The sequence below is a fragment of the Pectinophora gossypiella genome, chromosome 17 (assembly GCF_024362695.1).
Source record: "Pectinophora gossypiella chromosome 17, ilPecGoss1.1, whole genome shotgun sequence".
NCBI lineage: Eukaryota > Metazoa > Arthropoda > Insecta > Lepidoptera > Gelechiidae > Pectinophora > Pectinophora gossypiella.
In genome coordinates, this window is record NC_065420.1 from 12,163,986 (window position 1) to 12,191,684 (window position 27,699).

General features: G+C 40.1%; 1 protein-coding gene across 5 annotated transcripts; it reads right to left on the minus strand.

Moving 5' to 3' along the window:
• Positions 1–27,552, minus strand: LOC126374162 (protein fem-1 homolog B). Of its 5 annotated transcripts, none has more exons than XM_050020637.1 (14): positions 27,210–27,552; positions 23,838–23,991; positions 17,135–17,379; positions 14,438–14,585; positions 13,522–13,676; positions 12,289–12,414; positions 10,898–11,095; positions 7,549–7,632; positions 5,984–6,079; positions 4,156–4,266; positions 2,731–2,894; positions 1,459–1,592; positions 748–867; positions 1–250 (listed from the first exon to the last, which is right to left on the minus strand). In XM_050020637.1, exons 1-14 carry the CDS (start codon positions 27,351–27,353, stop codon positions 93–95), a joined length of 2,037 nt encoding a protein of 678 aa, XP_049876594.1. In that variant the 5' UTR covers positions 27,354–27,552; the 3' UTR covers positions 1–92. The 5 variants fall into 5 exon arrangements, with proteins under 5 accessions (XP_049876594.1, XP_049876595.1, XP_049876596.1 ...); XM_050020638.1 differs by having other exon boundaries at positions 4,156–4,239; positions 27,210–27,550; XM_050020639.1 differs by having other exon boundaries at positions 2,761–2,894; positions 27,210–27,550.
• Between the last annotated feature and the right edge of the window lie 147 nt (positions 27,553–27,699).

A 27,699-nucleotide genomic window follows, 5' to 3' on the forward strand; every position in this document is an offset into this window, starting at 1 on the left:
TTATACATATAAATGTATACTCTCACAGCGACTTTTGAGTGCATTACCTGTGTTATAACATTCGACAAACGGGCGGGTGTTGTCGCCGGCGCCTAGTTGAGCGGGAACACGGCGTGCATGGTGAGGAAGGCGTGCAGGTCGCGCGGCACGTGGTGGCGCGGGTAGCGCAGCCGCGCGCGGGCCAGCGCGCCCGCCGCCAGGCACGACAGGCGCGGGGACAGCGCCGCGCGGACCACGCTCTCGGCGGGACCTGCCACGTACAATACACAATAATCATCATAATCACCAGCCCATTAACGTCCCCACTGCTGGGGCACGGGCCTTCCCTATGGATGGATAGGGAGATCGGGCCTTAAACGACCACGCGGGCCCAGTGCGGATTGGTGGTTATTAACGACTGCTAATGCAGCCGGGACCAACGGCTTAACGTGCCTTCCGAAGCACGGAGGAGCTCGAGATGAAAACTTTTTTTTTCTAACCCATCCTATGACCGGCCTTTGCAAAAGTTGCTTAACTTCAACAATAGCAGACCGAGCGCGTTTACCGCTGCGCTACCGAGCTCCTCACAATAAAAAACCGAAAAAATAAATACTCGTGATATAATACTACCACAACTTTATGATATTTCGTGATTTTTTTCATGGACCCCTCCCCCCTCTCGAGCTTCGCATGATTAATGGACGGCCCCTTATCAGTATTCTACGGAAAGTCGTAAAATGGCGCACGTGCCATGTTCATTCAACTTACTGCCGATAGCTGCTATGAGCGGCGTGATCCCGTCGGCGTCGACAGCGTCCACGTGCGCGCCCCGACTCAGCAACTCGCACGCCACGCCCATCACCGCTTCGCTCCAGGCCTCGCGTTCCTCTGCAATAAACAACATCAAAATTAGATTCATAGAAACAACTCCATCTAGAGGCCACAAAAAGAACTACCATATCGCCGCCTTAATAAAAACAGCACCATGTAACGACCACTAACAACTACCTCGTCTTATAGTGAAAACCACATAAGCGCTTGTTTGAAAAATCACATTCTGATATGATTATCTTTCACAAAACTTCGATTTGTTTAAAATCCGAGTAACAATTTTACCTGGTTTCAAAAGAGCGTGTTCATTGCGAGGTTAAAAGAGGTTTTGACGATTTGTAGATAACGCTGGTCTTCACAACTATGGTATTGAAGAGGCAATTTAGAGAGCGTTGATGTGACGACAACAATGGTGTCAAGGCTACTCTGGACGGCAGTCACACACACACAATTAAATCGAAAAAATCAGACTCCATCGTGATTTGATCACGCAGCTCTTGGCAAGCCGGGAGCGTGTTAACCATGACTTCAACGGGTCTTCAGCTCATTCTGTCCGTGCGAAACTTCCCATCTATATCGTCATTAAGCCTACGCCGATCGGCTTTCCTGAATATTAATGCGAAGTTTTGCAAACAACCCAATACTTACGGTTGTCAACGCTGGCTGGAATCAGCTGGTAGGATATGAGTGCCACGTGTAGTGCCGTCCGCCGCATCTCGTCGGCCGCGTCTACTTCAACACCGCACTCTAACAAGAGCCGCGTCGTTCTTGCACAGGGGAATCTGAGGGGAACATTCCATTGCATAAAGTCCTAGGTTTTGACTTCTGACAACCTAAAAGCAAAAAGCAATCACCAACTCTAGAGCTAACCATTCGAACAGCGTAAGGGACATAAGTTAACGGATTGGTCTATTACTGTGAATTAGACTTTATGAGTTTGAATTCATGTTTGGATTATAGATAAATTAATATCACGTGTTTTCCAGGATTTGTACCCAGTTAATGGCAATTTGGCAATAGGCTCACCCTCTATTACATAGGTCTTAAACATAGCTGGTGAGGAGTGGGTGTACGGTCACGAACATTAATATGTATACACTTTGGTACCGTGTCACATTAACTTTTTTGACAAATTGAACTGTAAATCTCACTAAATGTCAAATATGTTAGTGCGACAGAGTCCTAAAGTGGATACAGGTGATATGTTATGTTGTTGCGCAGCGTTAAACCAGCTAAGTACCCACGCCTGACCGAGCTACCCACGCTTCAGCGAGTTTTCATCATTGATTTAAGAGCCACGCTTTTGTCGGAGTGGCATTATCCACGCTACTTTTTAGGGAAAAATAGGGCAGTGGTTTCCCTCTTGTCTTCCGCCCCGCGGTACTCTGTCTGACGCGGGATGGCCCCAAGAGTAGTCTATTTCAAAGCCGCCTTTCTGGGATGCCGTTCTATGCATTTTTTTAACTCCCAGACCAGCAAGAAAGGTAATTACCTATGAAAATGATATTTGCTGTTATAAGTTTATATAATGAATCAAACAAAACCGATGCAAAATACAATACACCTGCTTTGCAAAAAATATACGCAATAATATAATAATAACGTGTACTTTATTTTATTATTAGTCAGCGAAGTCGGTTAGCATTATTATCAAAACAAAGGTTTCATTTAGTTAGTTTTTTTGGCTATACCCTATTTAATGTAGCACGATAATGATATGGGCACGGAGATGCGCCGCAGGGGTCGCACGCGCCGAAGTCATCGCATCGCATTTAGGAATCTTTGTATAAAATCGTTCCAAACATGGTACGTTAAATAGGGTATATGCCAAATCAACGCATGGGCCTTGCGATGGGCTGTTTAAGTGATGATTGAAATACAAACCATACAAAAACACGATATTCTAAGAAGGTAATATACCTAGGTACACAATTAGAATAGGATACGAACTGGCAAACGTCGCTGGTGTGGAAGTCGTCGACGGGGGTCCGCCGGTCGGCCGCCAAGTGCAGCAGCGTATGGCCGCAGCGCAGCCGCGCGCCGCGCAGGCTGAACACCGCGCGGCGGACCGCGCACACCGTGTCCTGCGGGCGGGAGGGCTGTGGTCACCATGCACTGGTAGCTAACATGGGGCAAGCTTGCTCTGTATCAACCTAATCCTTTTGCGTCTTTAACGACATTTATGTTTTTCGTTTGAGTCTTAATATACTTCAGGTGTCAACCGAAGACGATTACACATTTACTTGCAACAGTACATGAGCATGTACCATCTTCATACATAAATTCTATATTTATATACTTAAGAGGCACACGGTACGAATTAAATGTTTATAGGAAGTTTCCGGGGTGAGACTGAAGCAAATCTTTAACCTCGTAAGAACAGGATTTCCAGACACAATAGTTAAACAATGGGATTTGAATTTTAAAAGGCATCTGGTTCTTAGGAGGTTAAATATAAAAGGGAAACCTCACTGACTCACTCGTCACGAATACTCAGGAAATACAAGTGCCTAATAAGTCTCTGCGTGGGAGTTCCTAAAAGAACGTAGGTGCTCACTAAGACAGGATTTTGCAAAACCTCTAAGGGGGTAGAAATTAAAACTTATTCCTTACAAAAGGGTCTCATTCTATCGTATGCATTGTAAAGTGGATTCCTTTTTTATAAAAAAATTACGATTGTTGTATTTTTTTACAATTTGGTGTTCATTACGTAGCTAATATGAAACTGCAAAATATTTGTGATCACACACTCCGCAATGTACATCAAATTGTCATTGTAATTTACAATTGTAAGTTTTATTAAACAGGCCCAGGCTGGTGTCAGGGTGATTATTGTGTCGCCAAAAGCCTCTGACATGACTCACGTAACAACTACGTTACACGAGTAAGTAGTAACCGGGACCAACGACTTAACGTGTAACGAAGCACGGATCATCTTACATTCGGACATTCGGGTGATCAGCCTGTAATATCCTAGCCAAACTAGGGATCACAAAGAGATTTTTTCGATATGTCCCCACGGTGATTCGAAACAGGAAAAAGCAAAGGCGTCTTTCTTATCGTGTCGATGGAAAACTAAATAGTATCGGCCCAAAACTTGGCAACAAGTATGGCGCTATCTGCAGCGCTCATCAGATCCTTCTGCGTGCAGGTGTTCGGGCACGCAGGACACGATGTAGGATGTTCCATGTTTCGTCAGCAAAGGCGTGGAACAGGGGGTTTAAGTTTGTGTGGAAACATTTTATTTTTAAAGCTGTCGACTCTCCAAATTCATGTAATACAGTACCCGTGCGAAACCGGAGCGGGTCGCGATTTGAAGACAAACAAAATGATGTTCATTCTCACCTCATTGTTACCCGGGTTCTCGAGCAGCCGCGCCGCCACAGCCACCAGGTAGAGTGCGGTGCGCACGTTACTCTCGTACTCCTCCTGCAAGAGGAGCGCGCGGCACAGGCTCTAAGCTTCAATAGATGCCTCACAAACTAGCCTACGTCGGTACACTGCTACTTCGTATGAGTGTGCGTGATAACATAGAAGGAATAATAGGTATAGAATGGCAACCGGCGGCTGAGCTAGGTTTATCTCTTCCCCCTCCCCCCCCCCCCCCCCCCAAATCGAATGGGCGTCAAACGTCACACACACAGATGCGCGTGTACGATAACGTCAATGCATAGTGTCTGTGTAAAACAAGGTGTTTTGTATGAGCTATCAGGGGTGTCAACGCGCCAATGTTACGAGGGTTTCGTGAAATTATCTATTTATTATTTTTGTACTCGTAAAGTCGAATTCATTGCACAGAGCCGTGGTAGCCCAGTTGGAAGAAAACTCGACTCTCATTATGAGGTCGCAGGTTTGAATCCCATAAACCAATACATACATACATAAACTCACGCCCGTAATCCGTAATGGGGTGGGCAGAGCCACAAGTAATCAAAGACAACTTGCAGCCACTGTTGATACGATGTCGTAAGCTGGATAAACCAATAAACCAAAACCAATGATTTTCGAATTTGTTTTCGAATTCATGTTTGGATCTTAAATGTTTATCACGTGCTTAGCGGTGAATGAAAACATCGTGAGGAAACTCACATTCCCGAGAAATGCGTTTCGGAGGCTTGTGACCTAAACTGTATTGGGCTGGCTTTCCCTTCGCGGGTTGGAAGGTCAGACAAGCAGTCGCTTCTATAAAAAACCGGACCACTTAACCACTTGCAAACTGGTTGTCAACACAGGATTACATGACTTATGTTGTTCGCTTTAAGGTGTGGTGTCAATCAAAGCTTTTTCGATTCTATTCTACCGAAAACACAAGGATGTGAAAGAAAAATGAAAGAAAAGTGACAAGTCGTTGGAACAATTATGACAAATGGATATGAGAGGTCGAGCACATACCGTATAAAGAGGAAATATGTGATAATAGGGTATTTGACTGAGTCAAAGATAAATTATAAAATGCCAATGTACAAATAGAAGCCAGTCTATGATGATCAAAAACAAATCTCATTTTACTTTTGCAATTATTTCCGAATTTTATTTATGAATTAAGTAACAATGAGTACGACGTTTGACCGCGTTTATTTGTGGACGTCACAGGACAGTATTTCCATACAAGCTCCAAAGAAAACTTTCCTTTTAAAGTTTCTGTAAGCTAAAACCTTAGTTTAATCGGCTATTTATAAAAAAAAACTTTTTTATGCATTAACTTACGAACGGTTATGATAAAATAGGCTAGTTTTCAATTAGCCAAATCAGATGCATTCTACTAAACGTCAAAAGACGAAATTACTATGGATTTTTTGTGGAAAAACACACTGTGACGTCATAGAAAAAGTGATATAATGACTTTTAAATTTTCTTTTTTTTTTAAACCTGTCAAATTAAAATTAGTTTAAGATGTCCACCCTAATAAGCATCATTGAGAAGCAATAGCGGGGTTGAACCGGGGACAGCGGTTCTCGTACAAAATGCAGGTAAGGAGTAGTTTTACAGCTAGTTACATAATATTTTTTTTTGTAATATAATTTTTTTTGACGTTCAAAAAGCGCTAACATTGTAAGCCAATTTTGAAAAATAAATATTTTTGAATTTTTTTTTAATTTTCTACCTTCTTCTATTCCGTGGTACTCTGTAAGGGTATGTGCTCGATACGATATGTGCTGAATTAGTGGCTCACCATAAGGGCGTCAGGGTCGTGGCTCACTTGCGGCTTCTCGATCCGTTTCAAGCCCCGGCGCAGCTCCTCTGCGCACGCCTCTAGCACGAAGCATACCTGGAACATACATTGTATTATAATTAAAACACATAATAACGGGTTCTTACCGCGTTTAAATGGGGATATGAGACTGATGAGATTGGAGTGGAGTAGGACTACTCCACTCCTCTCATCAGTCATCCCGTGATCATGGCACTTGCAACAGTGTCGAAATATCGGGAGTCTCATATCCCCATTTAAACGCGGTAAGAACCCGTTATTATGTGTTTTAATTATGATAATAACCGCGTAAACTTAAAACAATGTATACATTGTATTTATACATCGTGCGCAAGATAGCACATTTTTTTAATAGAATTTTACCTCTTTTATACAGCTTTTTATACCTTTATTGGTGCTAATTCCTGCAGCCGCCATCTAATTTTATTTTAAGTTATACCTGTCATTTTCTGTCCACCGAAAAGGAGAGGGACGGGTGATTGACAGCTCTTAATTTTAGGAAGAATGAGTAAATGAATGAATAACCCGGGCGAATCAAAAAGGTATCTCGCTGGTATGCAAACCGTTTGACGTGTGCTGTCAACATAATTCTGTCGGGTTATTGGCCAACGCAATTTTTTTATAGGGTTATTTTAGATTTGTGCTTAAAATTGACGTGTGTTCCATAAATTTTATGCTTGTCGATTACCCGTCCCTTTCCTTTTCGACGGATAAGAAAATGACAGATATAAAAAAAATTAGATGATGTTTACAGGAATTAGCACCACTGTATTTGTTTTTGATAATGACTTTTGGTCTTTTGTTCTCTTTGTAAATATATTATATTGGTGCTTGCACGAGAACCGTTTTTATTATTGGTAGGTCACCAATACATCGTATACATAATACTACTATATGTTCACATATCTTTGTATGTTTCCGTTTAAAGCTCACATACAGGATGTTAGTGACAACGTAACGAATACTGAGGGGGATGATTCAGACCATGATTCATGATTTTTTTTCTGTTTTTTTCTAAATTATTTTAAATTCTACACTTTTGCAATGGAAAATTCTACTTGACGTTAACTCAGAGTAATGGGCTGAATCATCCCTTTCAGTATTCGTTACGATGTCACTTACACCCCGTACAAGTACGTACAGTCATGAGTAATATCAAGTATCCACTTTAGAACCCTGTCGCACTATCATATTTGACATTTAATGACACTTAGGGTTTAATTTGTCAAAAAAGTTAATGTGACATGGTCTCAAAGTGTATAAATATTAGTACTCGTGACCGTACAGGTAGCCGCTCGGGTAAGTATGAGAGTTAGTGACACCGTAACGAATACTGAGGGAGATGATTCAGATGTACGGTCACGAGTATTAATACGTATACACTTTGGTACCATGTCACATTAACTTTTTTGACAAATTGAACTGTAAGTCTCACTAAATGTCAAATATGTTAGTGCGGCAGAGTCCTAAAGTGGGTACATTATATTGCTCATGACTGTATGTATGTTTATAAGAAACATAAATACCTGCTGAAGCGGCAATTCAATTCCGATGTGAATCATCTGCGAGAAAACTTGAGCAAATCTGAGTAGGTCCTTTACAACTGATACCTGGAACGAAAAAAAGATCTGTCAACAAAAATCAAGTGGCATTGTATATTTTAAACATTGGTTAGGGTCTAGTGGTTGAGCGTTGGACACACGACCCGGGTTCGAATCCCGGTGGGGACATATCACAAAAATCACTTTGTGATCCCTAGTTTGGTTAAGACATTACAGGCTTATCACCTGATTGTCCAAAAAGTAACATGATCCGTGCTTCGGAAGGCACGTTAAGCCGTTGGTGCCGGTTACTACTTATTACTTACTGATGTAAGTAAGTAGTAGTTACATGAGCCATGTCAGAGGCCTTTGGCGGTTCAATAATAACCTTGGCACCAGGGTTGATGATGTTGGTAATTCACCTCACAACCCACACGATGGAAGAAGAGAAGAACATTAGTTAGGGGTCCTATGGTAAACCTTTTCAAACGGAGAGCGCTGGTACTTACCCCGGTACCTTGCACCAATGAACTATTAGATTATCTCAAGTGCAGCTTTCACTAACACAATTGGCTCGACCATTATAGACGGCGATAGGGCTCAACACCTACCACGTCGGTCTAAGAGATCTCGGAGAGAATTCGGTGACGTGTGGGTACTTATTTCATCTTGCGATAGATATGTCTCTAACTACGCCAATTGGCTATACATATATAGTCGTGAGATTATGTTATGTTGAATTGCTTCAATATGGCCGTTTTAAGGTGATTCGTTTTCCATACAAAAGTTGATGCAGTGCTACAGGAAAACGGATAGAGGAATATTGTTATAAAACCGATAAATAGTAATATTTTGGTGTATTATTTTCGCAAACTAACAAAAATTTTGGATCCAAATACGAGAAGTACCATATTTCAGACCCTCAATTTTGATCAATTCTACATTTGTAGTGGTGCAGATTACAGTGTATTTGCTGAGCGTGTAGTGGTGTCAATGTTAGTTTGTGTGCGTGATAGTTTTTTTTCTCTAAAGGCTTTGACTACTTGACAAGTGTAATTAGAATGTCAGTGACAATTTATAAAGAGATTTTGTATGAATAAATAAAAACTAAAAATACTACAATCTGAGAAAAGGAATATTGGAAAAATATTTTTGTTTTAACGCATATTATTTAAACATTTTTAAATAATGGGTAAGTACCGTGTTTTAAAAGAGGACATATATTATAATAAAAAATCAATACATAAAATGAAATGGCTGTATGGGCATAGTTCATTTTGCCTTACCCTTCGGGGAAAACCAAATCAAAAAAAAAGTTGTTGCATTTGCCGGCCTAAATAGTAGTCATTTATAATTAATTGTTTTTCCATCCAACATACAGATTTATTTATATTCTCTTTGCCGCGGACTTTTTGGTGGGACCGGGAATGGGAAGGTTGCTTTCTTCATTGAATAATCTAAATAATCAATACGAAGTGGTGTTTTGTGGTTAATGATCACATTAAGTTAGTCGGAAAACATTCCCGATAGTATTATTAAATCGGAATATTCAATAAACAAAGTGTACCTATCTATTTTCGCTTTGCCCCAACAAGCCGCTTACTTCGTTTGGGGTTCGGAGTAGGAGTCTGTGTGGGGGCTTAGGTTTCATCATTTCATTAATCATCATCAAGAAAAAAAACACAAGACATGGCTGTATGGGCATAGTTCCCTTTGCCTTGCCCTTTGGGAAAAAAAAATAAGATAAATTTTGAAATTCTTATGTATAATAAACAAACATCACAGACATCATGACAGATCTAAAACTAACGAAAATCTTTTTTCTATTTGACTTATTTATGAATTTTAATCAAGAAAACGTGATAATAAGTTCGACAGCAACCAGTTCAGGTCCCCGAAACAGCCCATTTCAGGCCGCGTATATATGGAAATACTACTTCAATACGTCCCAGCCTCGTCTTTTTTTAACGTCCTCGTTAAAAAAAGACGTCCTAACCTGAACTAACTAACCTAACAATAAACACCACGCGTAAATATAAGTCCAGAAATGCGCTGCAAGTCGTCTGGACTGGGCGCGAAAACAACATAGAATTCGATTAGCTGCTAAGTGTCCCGCATGCTATAACCAGCTGTCACTGACATACGTATGAAGTCCCGCGGATTTTATTGGAACTAAAGTCATAATAATTATATGCGGATACTGCGACATCAGCGCCGTGCTTGCGGGACGTCCTGAAGCGCTATTACATCTTTCAAACGCGATGCGTCAAAGTTTGAACCGACGCAATTTAGGAAAAATCTACCTTATTATTACTGTACTGTGATCGTTATTTGTAAAATCATACAATACATATACACAATATAATTATTATGACATATTGTGGACTTTTCGGTAGACCTACAAAAAAGGAACAATTCAATCATACATTGTTTTGTTATATCTCAATGGGCTCAGGCAGCGTTTTCGCCGAAAGCTCCAAGTCGGCTATATTTGTAACGATAATTATGTTTGACATTCATCATCATTTTTGAACCATTTTATACAAAAAAAAATACTTGTATAAATTATATACCCTAAAGCACGCCCATGAATCACTCTACTCATTGGTGAAAACCGTATGAAAATCGGTTCAGTAGTTTTTTAGTTAGCCGCATGTTCACTGATGCGATTAATGCCTGTTAGAATTTTACAAAATAATAAATACGGAAATTACGGAAGGTACTTTAGTTCAAAGTACATTATTGTATAATTATAATATTATTGGTAAAAGTGATACTTTTTGAAAATTCCGTAACAAATAGACGGGTTCGCCAAATTCAATTGTAAAAAAAAATACAAAAAGTAAAAACAATTAAAACATGCACTTGGGTTTGAACCGTGAAACTTAAGAATGGCGGCGACTGCTTTACCAAATGCGCCATTTAGAAGTTAGAAGTAGACTTCAAATTATGCATCTCTTTTAATAGCTAACCTAGTTCACATGTGTGTGTGACAGCTTCGTGTTTGTACACAAATTGAAATGACACCAACTTTTGATGCAATGTTTTAATATGATATCTGCAGTAAATACTTTAAAATTGTAGCTTAACTTAAAGATAATGTATGTAAGATTTCGCCACCTAACATTCACTGGGTCAGAACTCAACACTAAACGAATAAATGGAAAAAAATACGAAAACTGCAGAAGTAACGCCATCTGCTGACGCAGCGTTACCTAGCTGACTGAAATGCATCACCTTAAACTCTCAGCCTATAACTTCAGATTGGGCAGGCAAACCCCGGAATTGATTGCATAAACTCTAGGTTGGAAATATTTAAATGAAATTTAAATACCGAATTATGCTGCCGTAAGTGCAAGGCATGCCTCCACAGGGCCAGGCAGCGGTCGAAGCGCGCCTCGTCGGCGAACACCGCGCCCCGGAACACCACGGGGTGCGGCAGGTCGGGGCACTGCCGCCCCAGGAGGCGCTCGCGCACCGTCAGGCCCTCCATGTGCAGCGCGTGCGCGTTGTTGTGGAGACGCTCCACTTCCTGGAAGAAAAACACATATTGGTATCGGTTCGGGTAACCACCAACTTAATTTGACAGACCTACAACTAGCTTCATCACTTTCTTGCACGTATGAATAATGAAGGACGGTATTAATTTAACAGCAGTCAAACTAAAATTAGGTTAAGTATGTGTCCGTCCGAACACGCACTAATGAAGAAGTATTTTTTAAATGAGTTCACATTTAGGCCTTTTCCTTCGCTTTTTTTTTATATGTAGTTTCTAGTAATAAAAAGAACATTTAAATAGGAAGTTGTTAATAGCTTCAGACCCAGAGTAAACCTGAAGAAAATAAAAATAATAAAATAAGAAAGAGAATAGGAAGGTTTTATACAATACAACACAAATACACTTTATTGCACCAAAATAAAAAGAAATAATTACAAAAAGTCTCTTAACTAAGTACATGGCAAATGGCGGCCTTATCGCTTAAAGCGATTTCTTCCAGACAACCTTAAGGTGAGGAAAAATGCAAAAAAAAATATATATTTATTATATTTTTTATTGTTTGTAGGTTCTCCAGACCTTCAAGTAGTAGCAAAAAGGTGTAGAGCTCATTTAGCTTAGTTTATCTATGATAAAAAAGTTTCGATCACCGAATGGTGTGGCTCCACTTACGGCATCTATTGTCGCCGAAAATCATATAGCGAGTCCCAACACCCACTCAGAATCATGGTCTGAATCGTCCCCCTTGGTATTCGTATATGATCGAAGATACCATTCTTCTTCTATCGTGTGGGTTGTGAGGTGAATTACCAACCTCATCAACCAATCAATCAGGGTTATTATTAAGCCGCCAAAGGCCTCTGACATGGCTTGCGGCAATCACCTATAATTACGTAGGGGGTGTGCTGACGTGTCCAAAATGTGGGCGCACGTTTTCACATAAAATTGGCTATACGAGCCATCACAGAGCACACCAGAGAGCAGACTTTCGAAGCTCTTGAATGACAACCGTCAATGAATCCACCAGCTGCTGTTGCTGTAGTCGAAATCGACTGTGAATCATCATCAACGACTACTTACTTACATCAGTAAGTAGTAACCGGGACCAACGGCTTAACGTGCATTCCGAAGCACGGATCATCTTAGTCATACATTCTCACTTCTTCTTCTTATCGTGTGGGTTGTGAGGTGACGTACCAACCTCATCAACCCACTAGATTCTCACTGACCTCAACAGTAGTGCTCTCCCGCCAGTTATCGTAAGCAGGTATAGGGTCCGCTGGTTTCTTCAGTAGAAGACCATACCGTGTGTCATACCGCATCGCCATAGCACGGTGGAGGTACTGATATGCCATCTGCAACAAGATTACGTTATGATAGGGTACCGAAGTGTTTGAAAGAGTATTTTATTATGTATTGTTTTAAGTTTACGCGGTTAATGGTGCTAATTCCTCCAGACGCCATCTAATTTTAAGTTATAACTGTCATTTTCTTATCCACCGAAAAGGAAAGGGACGGATGATTGACAGCTCTTAATTTTAGAAAGAATCAGTAAATGATTGGATAACCCGGGCGAATCAAAAAGGTATCTCGCTGGTATGCAAACCGTTTGACGTGTGCTGTCAACATAATTCTGTCGGGTTATTGGCCAGTGTAAAATTTTTAGACGGTTGTTTTAGATTTTTGCTTAAAATTGACGTGTGTTCCATAAATTTTATGCTTGTCGATTACCCGTCCCTTTCCTTTTCGGCGGATAAGAAAATGACAGATATAACTTAAAATAAAATTAGATGGTGTTTACAGGAATTAGCACCATTATCATAATTAAAACACATAATGGCCCCGATTCCTGCAGACACCGCCTAATTTTATTTTAAGTTATATCCGTCATTTTCATATCCGTCGAAAAGGAAAGGGACGGATGATTCACAGCTCTTAATTTTAGGAAGAATGAGTAAATTAATGTGTCGGGTTATTGACTGACGTAAAATTTTTAGACGGTTGGTTTAGATTTGTGCTTAAAATTGACGTGTGTTCCATAAATTTTATGCTTGTCGATTACCCGTCCCTTTCCTTTTCGGCGGATAAGAAAATGACAGATATAACTTAAAATAAAATTAGATGGTATTTACAGGAATTAGCACCAATAACGGCTTCTTACCGCAACCGGGTTCGGTTGATCATCCCGTGATCATGGCACTTTCAACAGTGTCGAAATATCGGGAGTCTCATATCCCTACTTTAAACGCGGTAAGAACATGATATTATGTGTATTTTATTATTATTTGGATTTGAGAGGTCTCGAACTGATGCAGCCCGAATGGCCACTGCGACCTTGCGAGATCTATTGCGAAAGGCATAGGTGGAAAATAACAACAATAACATAGCGTCACGCCGATGATTTGGCTCAATGTGGCCTCTTTAGCCCCCCAGTTTTTGTAGATAACTATAACTAAACTCACCCGTAAACAATAGTACTCCTTATCGTTGGCGAAGGAGGCGCCGAGCAGCTCGTACGCCTCTATGGCCTGCGCCCGCGTCACCTCGGGCCGCGCCGCCAGGATCTCCACTACCGACGCGCGCGCACGCTCCGCTGCGCACTGCAGGGGGGTCATGCCTGCGGGAATATTTATGTGCTTCACATAACATAAGCTCACAACTATATCCCGATTGGGATAGTCAGAGGTACATTCATCGCAAGATACCCACACCTTTCTGTTAGACCAAGGTGATAGCCATATCGCCGTCTATAATAGTCGAGCAAACTGTGTCAGTGAAAACTGCACTTAAGATAAATTAATAATTCATTGGTGCAACTCCGGTTACGGGTTCGAACCGGCGCTAACTGTTTGAGAAGCAAGCCGGTGAACCTATGAATAACTTATGAAGTACACATTCCCCGCTGGCGTGGTCGACGTTTTCCCTATTTCAGCGCTTACCAATTAAAAAGCAACCTGTGACGTCATAGAAAAACGTGACAAAATACGACATACGTGGCACTCTTTATTACATTTTCTTTTTATTAGAAATCATAAATAAGTTAAATAGAATTAAGAAAAGGTACCTTTGTCGCCTTTAGATCTGTCCTTACTTAGTAATCAAAATTTCAATTATACATATATTTTGATTATTCATAAATACTCACCATGCAATTTTTTTAAGTTTACGCGGTTACTACCATAATTAAAACTCATAATAACGGGTTCTTACCGCGTTTAAAGTAGGGATATGAGACTCCCAATATTTCGACAATGTTGCAAGTGCCATGATCACGGGATGACTGATGAGATTGGAGTGAAGTTGGATATCGGGAGTCTCATATCCCTACTTTAAGCGCGGTAAGAACCCGTTACTATTTGTTTTAATTATAATACTCACCATTTTCGTTAGTAAGTATCTTGGCGTTATGGTCGATGAGCGCGCACACGACGGCTGCGTGCCCGCACTCGGCCGCGAAGTGCAGCGCCGTGGCGCCGCACAGCGCACGCTCGTCCACTCGCGCGCCGCTGTCCAGCAGGAATTGTACCTGGAAGGACATACATCAGTACAGTCATGAGCAATATAACAGCACTTTAGGACTCTGTCGCACTAACATATTAGACATTTAGTGAGACTTACAGTTCAATTTGTCAAAAAAGTTAATGTGAAATGATACCAAAGTGTATACATATTAATGCTCGTGACCGTACGTTGTTTGACAGTGCATGTCAATCTGGTTACACCGTATCTTTACAATTTGAGAGGTCACAACGTGAAAGGTCACTGAATGACTCACTAATCACTAAATCTCAGAAACTACAAGTGCTAGAAGGCTCAAATTTTGCATGGGAGTTATTTCAGGAGGTAGATGCGCACTAAGACGGCATTGTTGGAAATTCAACCCCTAAGGGGTTAAAAATAGTGTTGAAAGATAATATGAAACTTTGTATTTTTTTTCCTTATATGACGCCCTGACTAGGACTCCTGTCCTCCGCCTCTGAATAGTACTGACAGTTACTGCTGCCCTCTGTCTGTTTGTCTGCGGGCGGAAGGCAAGAGGGAAACCACTGCCATATTTTTCCTTAAAAAGTACCATGGAGATGGAGAATGTTACACCGACTTTTTTTTTGACGTGACTTAATGTAGATTTGCCGCAGATGGCATTAACTACTTGGCCGGACAAATGGGGAGCGCTGAAGGCTCTCACCCGATACAACGTTTAAGACAACAGGCCTGAGGGTGCCCAGTTGGGCGCGAACCTCGGCTCAGGGCGTCGTCTGAGAGGAAAAATATTTGAAAGAATTAATCTACCCTAGTGGGTCGATAGCGATAAGCGCTGAATGAGAGAAATCGTCGACCACGCCGGCGAGGTCGGTATCGGGGTCCTGAAGTGTTTGGTGCCGCGAGCTGATTGGCTGCCTCTATGGCTAGAGTAATCGACAAGAGCATGGCTTATTAGTGATTATGGAGAGTTAACGTTCTATACGTAGTATTATTCTTTATTCACACTTTTGCCTACCATTACCCCGTTTTTCACAGGGTCCGCTTACCTAACCTGAAGATTTAACAGATCCGGTTTTTTACAGAAGCGACTGCCTGTCTGACCTTCCAACCCGCAAAGGGAAAATCAGCCCAATACAGGTTAGGTCACATACCTCCGAAATGCATTTCTCGGAAATGTGGGTTTCCTCACGATGTTTTCCTTCACCGCTGAGCACGTGATCCAAACATGAATTCTGGTTTAGGCCTGTGCTGGATTCGAACCTGAGACCTCAAAGTGAGAGGCAAGCGTTTTACAAACTGGGCTACCAGGGTCCGCACGGTACTATTCTTTATTTTATGGCTATAATAAACAATACGGCTGCAAATAGTATCTGTCCGTCTAATAATTAGCAGAATGACGATAAGCTGATTCAGTCATGTTATGACTTCGCAATAAAGTAATTGGTTTATATAAATAAACCTCAAATATACTATAAGGCCGTATTACACTACCCAATCCATCTGGCCCGATGCGTCGGGATCGGGTGGTGTAATAATTAGAGATGTGCCGACCAGGGAAAGCCGACTAATTGTCGAGCAGCCTCTGTTGTGTATTGGTTAGAGCGTTCCGATCTCACGATCCGGTCAGATAAAGTCCGCGTTCGATTCCCGATGTGGACATTGTCCAAATCACTTTATGAGACTGTACCAGGCTTGTGTCATAAAAACACCCCCACCAACCCGAAGTGGAGCAGCGTGGTGTTATTCAAATTCGAAATTTTATACCTAAACCCGATGCATAGGGGCCTTAAAATTGGTTAGTGTGATAAGGTCTATAATACTTTATGTAAGTAAATGCCCTGTAGTTTAACCCTGTCTGGTATGAGATAACGTATCACAAAGTTTACAAATGTTGAATGGAACCATTATAATGTTTATGTTTGTTTATATTATATTTATATACAATTATTTATACGCCACGACAAAGCTGATAACGTGGGTACTCATAGATTGAAAAGAGTTTTTTATAGTTCAAAGCTCGTATTTTACTACATTTTTTTTCTTTTTTTGATGTGACTTCTCGACTTAGAAAAATCAAGGGGAGGCCTTTGCCCAGCAGTGGGATCGTATAGGCTAAATAAGATAAGATGTGACTTATTGTAGATTTACCGCAGATGGCATTAACTACTTGGCCGGACAAATGGGGAGCGCTGAGGTCTCTCACCCGGTACAGAAATATAAACCTTATCTTATTCTTATCCAGTTTATTCGATCCCACCGCTGGACAAAGGCCTCCCCTTGATTTTTCCACTCTCGATTTTGCGCGATCTCCGACCAATCCTTCCGATAAGCATTGAGGTCGTCACACCATCTTTTACAGGTATCACTGATGTAGGGAAAAAACCAAACTGCAGGCACGTGGGCCCGACACGTTTATCGGATGCATCCGGACGCCGGCGAAGTAGTTAATGCCATCTGCGGCAAATCTACAATAAGTCACGTCAAAAAAAAGTATGCATCCCACTGGTCACCTCAGGCGGATATACTCGTAGATGTCGAGGCAGACCGCGTGAAAGACAAAAACTATTTCGAATTAAAAAGTAAACCACTCACCACGTCCAAATGGCCCTTGTACGCGGCGATCATGAGGCAAGTGTTGTTGTACTTGTTAGCCTTGTGTATGTCGGCGCCGTGCCGCACGAGGTACTTGACGATGTCGAGCCTTCCGTCGAAGCACGCCGCGCGTAGGGGCGTGCTCAGTGTCTTCGTAGCGTGGTTCACGTTCGCGCCGGAGCGCACAAGCCGCTTCACTATGCCAAGATGGCCGGCCCCCGCCGCGCACCATAGCGCTGTTGCACCTGGAATAAATATTTATTTTTTAAATATAATTGAGGAATGACGGAAATAAAATTTTAGTTTCACAAATAAATAAATAAAATAAAATTATTTATTTTTCTAATTAATACTTATTTTATATAAATAAAAATATTTATTTTATAAATAAACGTCTCCTATTTTTTCCAATTTAAAAATCCGACCCCCGCACGCACACTCATCTTCAACCGCCATCACACTCCCCGTCCCCCTCGCACACACCTCTCTTTCTTCCACGTTCCATTCAACTTACGTTCCATTCCCACATTATAACATATTAAGTTTTTTTATGGCTGATTCCTGCTAGTGGTTGCTTGGAAAATAGGACAATGACCATAACTGTATGAGATCCGTCCCCCCCTTCCAACAGATACTTTATACTTGTTTATTAGTTAGTGTCTATAAAAAGACTACCAATTGGTTTTAGCTTCAAAATCCATGGGGTTTAGAAATAAAATAAAACAATGATGTACCAGAAAGTACCCAAAATCATACTCATACAAATATTATCGATCGCCATCGACTCGCAATGAAGAAAAGTGACATCGTAACGAAAACTTTCAGGCATGATTCAGACCATAGTTCTGAGTTGACATCATGTGAAATTTTCCGTCGCAAAAAATATGAAACTGAAAATAATTAAAAAAGCACCAAAAGTTTCATGAATTTTCCGACAGAAAATTCATTAGAATCATCCCCCTCAGTATTCGTTACGATGTCACTAACACTCTGTATACCTACCACTTCGAGGATACGCCTGTATCCTAAAGTTATGTAATGTAACATGATAAACGACTTATATTATACGTATATACCTAGCTAAGTTCCACGACTGGGCATAACGGATTACAAGCGTGAGTCTATAAAAATATAAACATACCAATACAAGTCCCACTGCTGGGCACAGGCAACCCCTCCATCAACCGGAGGGGGTATAGAGCATACTTCAGCACGTTGCTCCACTGCGGATTGGTGGAAGCGCTTTGCCGGCTAAAAGCCCGTGCCCTCCGAAGCATCATCAATCATCATACTTTTTCGGACAATGACCTTCCAAACCAGCCTGCAATGTCCTTACCAAACAAAGGACAGTCTCACAAAATGACCTCGACAATGTCCCCATCGGGCATCGAACCCGGACCTCCAGATCGTGAGCCTAACGCTCTAACCACTAGACTACGGAGCCTGTGGAGTTTATGTATGTGTGTAAAAAAGATTAGGTATAAAAAGGCCGCGACTATCTCGAGTATGTGAAAAACCAGTAAATGCAGCTTTATTTGGAGAGTTGCCATTTTAAATAAATTCAAATAAACATCTAAAAGACTGCAGGGGTGTTGTTGATCAAAATGAAATCGACACACACAGAATACTCTCATCATGACTTGCGCTATTAATCAGATGTGATTCACGGATATTTTGCATCATTCAAAAATATCTTGTGATGACTATTTATCTGTCTAAGATTATATTGAGGAGCTCGGTGGCGCAGCGGTAAACGCGCTCCGTCTGCGATTGTTGAAGTTAAGCAACTTTCGCAAAGGCCGGTCATAGGATGGGCGACCACAAAAAAACAAGTTTTCATCTCGAGCTCCTCCGTGCTTCGGAAGGCACGTTAAGCCGTTGGTCCCGGCTGCATTAGCAGTCGTTAATAACCATCAATCCGCACTGGGCCCGCGTGATGGTTTAAGGCCCGATCTCCCTATCCATTCATAGGGAAGGCCGTGCCCCAGCAGTGGGGACGTTAATGGGCTGATGATGATGATGATGATTATTTATCACTCTGGTCCTGTGGTACACCGGCTTGCTTCTCAAACGTGGAGCACTGGCTCGACTTTGACTAATAAGCTATTCTTTTTCTATCGTGTGGGTTGTGAGGTGGATTACCAACCCCATCAACCGTGGTGTCACGGTTATTAGTTATTACTGAGCCACCATAGACCCCTGACGTGACTCATGTAACGACTACTACATCAGTAAGTAGTAACCGGGAGCAACGGCTTAATATGCCTTCCGAAGCACAGATCATCTTACTTTCTTAACGGCCTTCGTGGTTCAGTGGTTGAGCGTTGTGCTCACGATCCGGGGGTCCCGGGTTTGAATCCCGGTGAGGACAAATCACAACAATCACTTTGTGATCCCTAGTTTGGTTAGGAACTTACAGTCTGATCACTTGATTGTCCAATAAATTTATCTTAAGTGCATATTTCACTTACACAGTTGGCTCGACTGTTATAGACGGCGATGCGGCTCACCACCTATCACGTTGGTCTAACAGAAAGCTCGGTAAAGTGTTGATACTTAGTTTAAATTCCGTAAGGATTATCAGAAAGATATCGAGTACTCGCACTTAGCAATAAAAAGATAAAAACTTTTTAATTCTTAATGTTTTAAAAATTAATTAAACTCGTATTTTATTGAACAAATAATCGGAAACGCGTCGATTGTTTTGGTAAGACGTATATATGATTTTTTTTTACCTTTGATGGGTTTGCTCTTGGCCCCAGACTTGCTCGCCCAAAGCAAGCGAGCTCGCCCAGAAGGTGCCTGTTCACTCTGGCCTTGAAAGCACCCGGCTTATATGCATTCGGAAATACTTATAGAAGACGGCAGAGAATTCCATTCCATTAGCAGTGCGCATATTATTCTTTTCAACGTACATTGCGCACAACCCAAATAGCTGGATTTAAACAGCTGAAAGCTTCCTTTTATGAAGCTCCAAGATTTTTTTGAAATTCATCCCTCAAGGCCCATCTAGGACACATCGCATCAGCAACATAATGTATACAACTGCATACATTTTGTTGGTGGCGTGCCCGTGGCCCGTGGTTGCTGGTTGCGCCACCATGATGTCATAGTGAGAAAGGGCCCTAAGGGGCCGTCCATTAATCATGTGATGTTTTTTTTTTTTGGCATTTCCCCCCCCCCATCCTACATCACGTGTATTTTGTAGTACCTACTAAAATAATTGTACGAAACGCCGCTTTCCGGTTCAGTATCGCGCGTTTGCCGAAGAAATAAATACTCGTGATATATTACTACACCCCCCCCCACCCCCTTGTGATATTTCGTGATTTTTTCATGGACCCTCCCCCCTCTCGAGCCTCGCATGATTAATGGACGGCCCATAAGGAAATGAAATATATTCCACACGTAGCAGTAACGTCTACTTATAAATGTAAACAAGTCTTTTATCGTGGAACTATTACATATCTATTGAAGTTGGTAGGTACCTCGTCTAAATCCTCGATTGAACATCGTAAGGAATGCGAATCATTTGCTACGCGCAAGCGCACTTAGCCGCGTCGACTTCGCGAATGCATTGCCAAAAGAATTTATAAGGGGGAATTAATAATTATAATTCATAACGAACAAAGGTTCTGGACGGTTGCCAGGAGAGATTTTGCCGGAAAAGTTCCTTTGTGTGGCTGTAACGCCTGGACAGTCGCGGATAGCGTGAAGCTACGGCATAAAAATGTTTCTTTGTGACGTTCAAGCTGTCTGTCCGGCCTAAAAGCGAAGGCAAAGCCATTCAAACAAAAGAAAAAAGCAAGAATAAGCTACTTGACAACCTAGTCAAATGAGATACTTTTTACGAAACGTCAACATACACATACATACATAAACTCACGCCCGTAATCCCTAATGGGGTGGGCAGAGCCACAAGTAATCAAAGACAACTTGCAGCCACTGTTGATACGATGTCGTAAGCTGGATATGATGAACCTTATGGTGATAAGGGATCAGCCTATCGCCCATAACATTAGTCCATCATGTTAGAGGACACAAACGCACGTTTACGAAACGTCAAAACGAAAGTTTTTGTGGAGTTTGTATGGAAATACTGTCCTGTGACGTCAGCAGTAAAAGCGGTTAAACGTCGTACTTATTGTCACTGAATTAATAAATAAAATTCGAAAATAAGTAGACAAGTAAAATGGGAATGATTTTTGATCGTCTCAGACTGGCTTCTATTTCTAGATTAGCATTTTATAATTTATCTTTGACTCAGCCAAATACCCATCGTGAAATCACAACACATATTTGTCCTCAATTTAGGAATGACATGCAAGATTTTATTGTTACACCATCTTTAACGCCAAGTTTAAAGATGAAACGATTTTAACGGCTGTTTTATTAGTTTTCAGAATTTACAGCAATATCTATTATGTGTGTTATCTATTATCTGAAAATAAACATTTTTTTTTTTATGTGACAGAGAATACTTAAAATCACATGGTTTCCGCTAATTTCCGACGAAACAATACTAGATGATGGGCAGAGAAACCGCGGGTTGAAATATGTACGGTCTCGAGCATTAATATGTACACACTTTGGTACCATGTCACATTAACTTGTTTGACAAATTGAACTGTAAGTCTCACTAAATGTCAAATATGTTAGTGCGACAGAGTCCTAAAGTGGGTACATTATATTGCTCATGACTGTACATATGCTTTCATAGTATCTATCGAATTTTTTTTTGGCGTGACTTATTGTAGATTTGCCGCATATGGCAATAAATACTTGGTCGGAAAAATAAAAAAGAACACCGCTCAGAACTCTCACTCTATGGAATTATGATAAACGACAACTTCCAAGGAAAAAATAGATTTTTCTTCTTTATTTATAATTATCTTTCCTTCCGTTCCATTCTTGATGTCAGGGTTATTACTGAGCCTTCAGAAACCTCATGTGACGACGGACATTTAGTAGCCAGATTCATATTAAACAATGAGACAAAAATATGTACTTACAATACGTGGTCATTGCTCCGAGATTACAGATAAACAGAGTCAGGAATAACCTCCTTTGTTTAACTCGGTTAAAAATCTGCATAGACCAAGAACTTGGATGAATCGCTTCAATGCGGCTTTCTTAACCCAACTATACATTTAAAGAGCTCTGACTTGACTTTCCAATCGTTAATCATTGCAAGGACAGCAAAATTCCAAATCGCAAAAAGCGATTTACTTAGGAAAATCTCAAAATAGGAATTGGCAAGTCACTTGTCTTTGTGTGGATTTGCGTTGCTCTAGTGATCCGAATCGCCATTTTCCAGGCCCCACGCATACGTTGATTCCACAAATTTACCAGTTATAAATACGTACTTCTCCACGCGCTAGTCGATTTAAAAATAGCCAAGTCAACGCACTGAAGGCAGTGGAAAACTGAACTTTCAGCCTTTGTTTTCGTTCGGACGCTTTCGCTTTTACAGGGTAATTGACATTGAACTAAATAGGAACGGGGGATTGCTATCTGTACTACTTTGTTGGTGTATATAGACTTCATATTCAACTAGCGTTTGCCTGCGGCTTCGCTCGCGTTAAAGTCGGGGCCGCACGTTCCCCTTTCCTAGTGTACTCTTTAAGTTCCTACCTCGAAAACTTCGAAAAATTCCATATAAAATTTAACCCCCTCTTTGAAGGGGTTGGGGGCAGATATCCAAAAAAAAGATGCGAGTTTTTTTTTGTTCGCATACCAATTTTTAGCTTTCTATCTTGAAAATTGCGGAATGCTCCATACAAACTTCCACCCCCGATTTTAGGGAAGTGGGGTTTAGAAAGAGACAAAAAGTGGCCTATCAAAACATGACATCAATTCGTCGCTCCGTTTTACCGTGAAAGACGGACAAACAGACAGACACGCACATACACTTTCTTATTTATAATATTAGTAATTTAGTGTGGATGTTTATGTAGGTCTTTTTCTCTTGTTTGTTTATCTAGTTCGACGTAAATATTTTGTCATCATCTCTCTAGCGTTATCTCGTTTTCACAGTGTCCGCGGACCTAACCTGAAGATTGGACAGGTCCGATTTTTCACAGAAACTGCCTGTCTGACCTGCCAACCCGAAGGGAAAACCAACCCGATACACAGGTCACATACCTCCGAAACGCATTTCTCTCTAGGTTTCTTTACAATGTTTTGTTTTACCGCTGAGCACGTTATAATCATTGAACGGAATAAACATAGATATTACCGGAAGAAAACAGTCTTGCTTGTTTGTAAAAAAAATACGTCGCGCCGTAAAAAAAAAGTTTTAACTGATAAACCCCCGTGTCAGGAGTTCAGGACAGCACATATGTCTAAAGTCGCGTTCATCATGTTGGAAAGGTGGGTGGGTGAATTTCAAAATGTCAAGTTTGATGGCGAATTTTCATATTAAATAATATTTCGTGAAAAATTGGGTTCCGACATGAAAAAAGGATAGTTCTAGCTAAGAGGAACAAGTTAACTCGTAGCTAGAACTATCCTTTTTAATGTCGGAACCCAATTTTTCACGAAAAAATTATATGAAAGTTCGCCACCAAACTTGACATTTTGATATTCACCCGTATGTTAGGTAGGTAGGGTAGGTGTGTCATGATAGGTAGGTCGTATTTGGTAGGTGTTAGATAGGTTATCTCTATGTCAGATAAGGCTTTACACATAATAACCACCTCACCTTCAATAACATACTCGTCAAACTTGACCGTCCCCTCCGTTTCCAGCCGCACTGGTGGCCGGAACTTCTCCAGCAATATCCTGACTGCGCCCTCGCGTCCATGCCGCGCAGCCGCGGTCAGTGGTGTGCACTTCACTCCATCGCAACATACGTCCTGGGGAATTGACATCTGTTAGAATTTTACAATGTTTGTTGATATACAGGGTGTTAAAAGTAAAATGATTCCGTGCTTCGGAGGGCACGTTAAGCCGTTGGTCCCGGGTATTAGCCGTAAAAACACCTCCACCAACCCGCATTGGAGCAGCGTGGTGGAGTATACTCCATACCCCCTCCGGTTGATTGAGGGGAGGCCTGTACCCAGCAGTGGGACGTATATAGGCTGTTAATGTTATGTTATGTATACAGGGTGTTAGTAACATCGTAACGAATATTGAGTTAATATCAAGTAGAATTTTCAATCGCAAAAGTATAGAATTGAATATAATTAAAAAAAAACTAAAAAAAATCATGAATATGAAACAACTGATGAATGTGGAGGAAGCAAGAGAAGTGCGTCAGGATCGAAGCAAATGGAATTCCATTATCTCTGCTTGCCCCGATGGGTAAAGGACGTGAGTTTATGTATGTATGTATGTATATGCAATACAATACAATTTATAACATTCTCTGGTAACTGGGCAAGTAATAAATTAAACTGTATTATTACTGTATATTAAACTGTATATTAGATCAGATAACTCCACCAACCCCTCCACCAACCCGCATTGGAGCAGCGTGGTGGAGTATGCTCCATACCCCCTCCGGTTGATTGAGGGGAGGCCTGTGCCCAGCAGTGGGATTATGTTATGTTATCCGGATAACTTTCACGGTAGAACAGTGTAACAGCATCCTACTTTTTATCCATCAGTTACCTATTATTATATTTTTACTAAGCGTTAAACATCATTCGGCAGCTGGAAATAGAACAAATCTATGAACTTCATAAGTCTGTGGCCTTTGATAACCACCAGGTTACAATATAATGACCCTGGATATTTCTAAAATAACTTCAGGAAACGAAGACCAAGCCAACTGTTCGAAATAAGAGTATTATTGCTACCAAGAGGCATGTTTACAGTCATATAAATGACTGTCTGAACTATAAATATCACAAATGTCAGTGTAAGGTTCAATGACATGCCATTTACCTTAATTCATAATAATTTATTTATCAGAAATGTGGACTGTGGAAATTCTTTATCGTGATAAGTGTATCATGATAAAGAATTTAGGCTTTATTTGATCAAATACTTATATACATACGTAAACTCACGCAATCGTTTCATACGCACGCCAGTTCAGAGAAGAATTTACTAAACTTTTTTAACGAAAATCCCAATTTGGTCATTGTAAATATATCTAGGTCTTCCTATGCTCGCCCTATCAACAATCTTCGTTATGTACCGCTTTCAAATAATTACTGATAACAAAACGATACATGTGGATAGGTATTCTAACCACATTGAGTTAATATTGAATCTTTTTATTAAGAAAATAGTAACAGTTTTCAAACAATATATTGAATGTTAATAGTATGATTTGCAGTCAGGTTAGAATTTTAACTAATTTATAAATTCATCCATGCAATTATTAAATGTAAATAGGTGTATATTTTTTTTATATGACGACATAATGGCCCCGATTCCTGCAGACACCGCCTAATTTTATTTTAAGTTATATCCGTCAGTTTCATATCCGTCGAAAAGGAAAGGGACGGATGATTCACAGCTCTTAATTTTAGGAAGAATGAGTAAATGAATGAATAACCCGAGCGAATCAAAAAGGTACGTCACTGGTATGCAATCCGTTTGACATGCTGTCTACTAACTGTGTCGGGTTATTGACTGATGTAAAATTTTTAGACGGTTGTTTTAGATTTGTGCTTAAAATTGACATGTGTTCCATAAATTTTATGCTTGTCAATTACCCGTCCCTTTCCTTTTCGGCGGATAAGAAAATGACAGATATAACTTAAAATAAAATAAGATGGTATTTACAGGAATTAGCACCAATGAATTATTATTTGAGAAATAAAATATTTATAATATTCTGCCTGCCGTATAACATCTGTTCACACTTTATTCACACATTTGTTTATAAAATCTTCTCTTGTGTCAACATAGTGTGAAATCATGACGAAAGTAATAGTTTTGTTAACAATTCAGCAGCTATGTCATCAAATATCATAATAATCTCACAGTGATCCTAAACATTACAGTGATTATATCACTATTTTGTTTACACTGGATGTATGTCACAGTGCTTAAACTGAATTTTACTAGAATGTCTGTTTTGTGATTTTTCCATACTTCTATTGCAATATAATAGGGTAGTTTCTAACTAGTCAAATCAGTTGCTTTTTACTAAATGTCGAAACATGAAATTACTATGGAATTTGTATGAAAAAGCAACCTGTGACGTCATAGAAAAACATGCAAAAATGTTATCATTATAAGTTACCTTTATTAAAATTCATAAATAAGTTAAGTAAAAAAAAAGAGAATGTTTTTGTAACCTTTCGATCTGTCTTTATTTAGTAATCAGAAGTTCATAATTTATCTTTGACCTAAGAAACTAGTCAATTGTGAGTTTATGTATGTCAACCATGAAAATTCCATGTATTGAAACATAAAAATAGTACCCGACTATACCTATCAAATTGTGTGGTTGCATATCTATTGATTCATTTCCCAGTTGAATTCATGTAGGCTGTTTGTATCAAACGGAAAACTAACTTTCAATGATATCTAAAATAATATTATACCTACTTGTAATTCACTCTACATTTTTTTCCATACAGCAAACCTAAAATATTCAATACCTATTTGGACATAAATATTTGGTAATAAACAACTAATTAAATTAACTTATTACCTTTGCTAGAGAATTCAAATATTTTTATGAGTTTAAAACAGCAGTGAGTAATGAGAGAACCGAATTACAATATCTAGAGGTATCAAAACGTTCAAAAATTTAAATTATGAACGAAAACTTCTTTGTATCTTATGAAGGTTTGGCCAATTTAATGTTGCGACAGACAGATACATTAGAGATGTGGGCAATACATGACCTGAGATTTCTAGTCTGATAGATACCAAGGTCAAGAGCCATGATAACGACGCAAAATCGCGGACGACGCACAAAATACAATTAATAACGCACCCGCGTTAGCATCTGACGCGCATTAGCCAAAAGGTAACTCTGATACGAATGATAAAAATAGAAAATATAACGTGACTTTTGCACAAAAATTAGACCGATGACAGGAGCCGAGATCTAAAAGTCTTTCAAAGCGGATAACTAGATGAATGACCAATTTCTATATTTACTTACACTGTTCAGGAGTTCGTCAATTTCATCTGTGCTTTTTTCATATAACAAAGCATAAAGCGTTAAAGACATTCCATCCCTGGCAGCGAAAAACACCCTCTCCCTCAAACTGCTCGAAACATCTTCCAAACACAACTTATCCTCCATTGTCCAGTCAATATGTAAAGCGTTTAAAATAAACTGTTTATCTTAGCACAACACGGGTCTCACTTTCAAGTATTTGTTTATAAATTGATGAATTTCTTTTACGAAATAAAAATCTCATGTCATATCACTTCACTGTGAGCAAAACCAACAAACACACACACACACACATACTACCTACCTACATAACCTACAACGATGACAGTTTATGTATATCGATTCTAACAACCAACTGATGTTACGTCAAATTGTGATAATTTCAGAGTAAGAAGGGTTTTATAAGTCAGTATACAACATTTATTATTGTTTATTTCCTCATATTATCAAAGATTGGAAATTATTATTTATA

What these genes read in the sequence shown, in the direction of transcription:
- LOC126374162 (XM_050020637.1), bottom strand. Translation starts at nt 27,353, where the DNA reads ATGGAGGATAAGTTGTGTTTGGAAGATGTTTCGAGCAGTTTGAGGGAG. An exon ending in TTGACGAACTCCTGAACAGT is followed by an intron (nt 23,992 to 27,209) that starts GTAAGTAAATAT and finishes TCAATTCCCCAG; the next exon opens with GACGTATGTTGCGATGGAGT. An exon ending in GGGAGAGCACTACTGTTGAG is followed by an intron (nt 11,096 to 12,288) that starts GTCAGTGAGAAT and finishes TTTTTCTTCCAG; the next exon opens with GAAGTGGAGCGTCTCCACAA.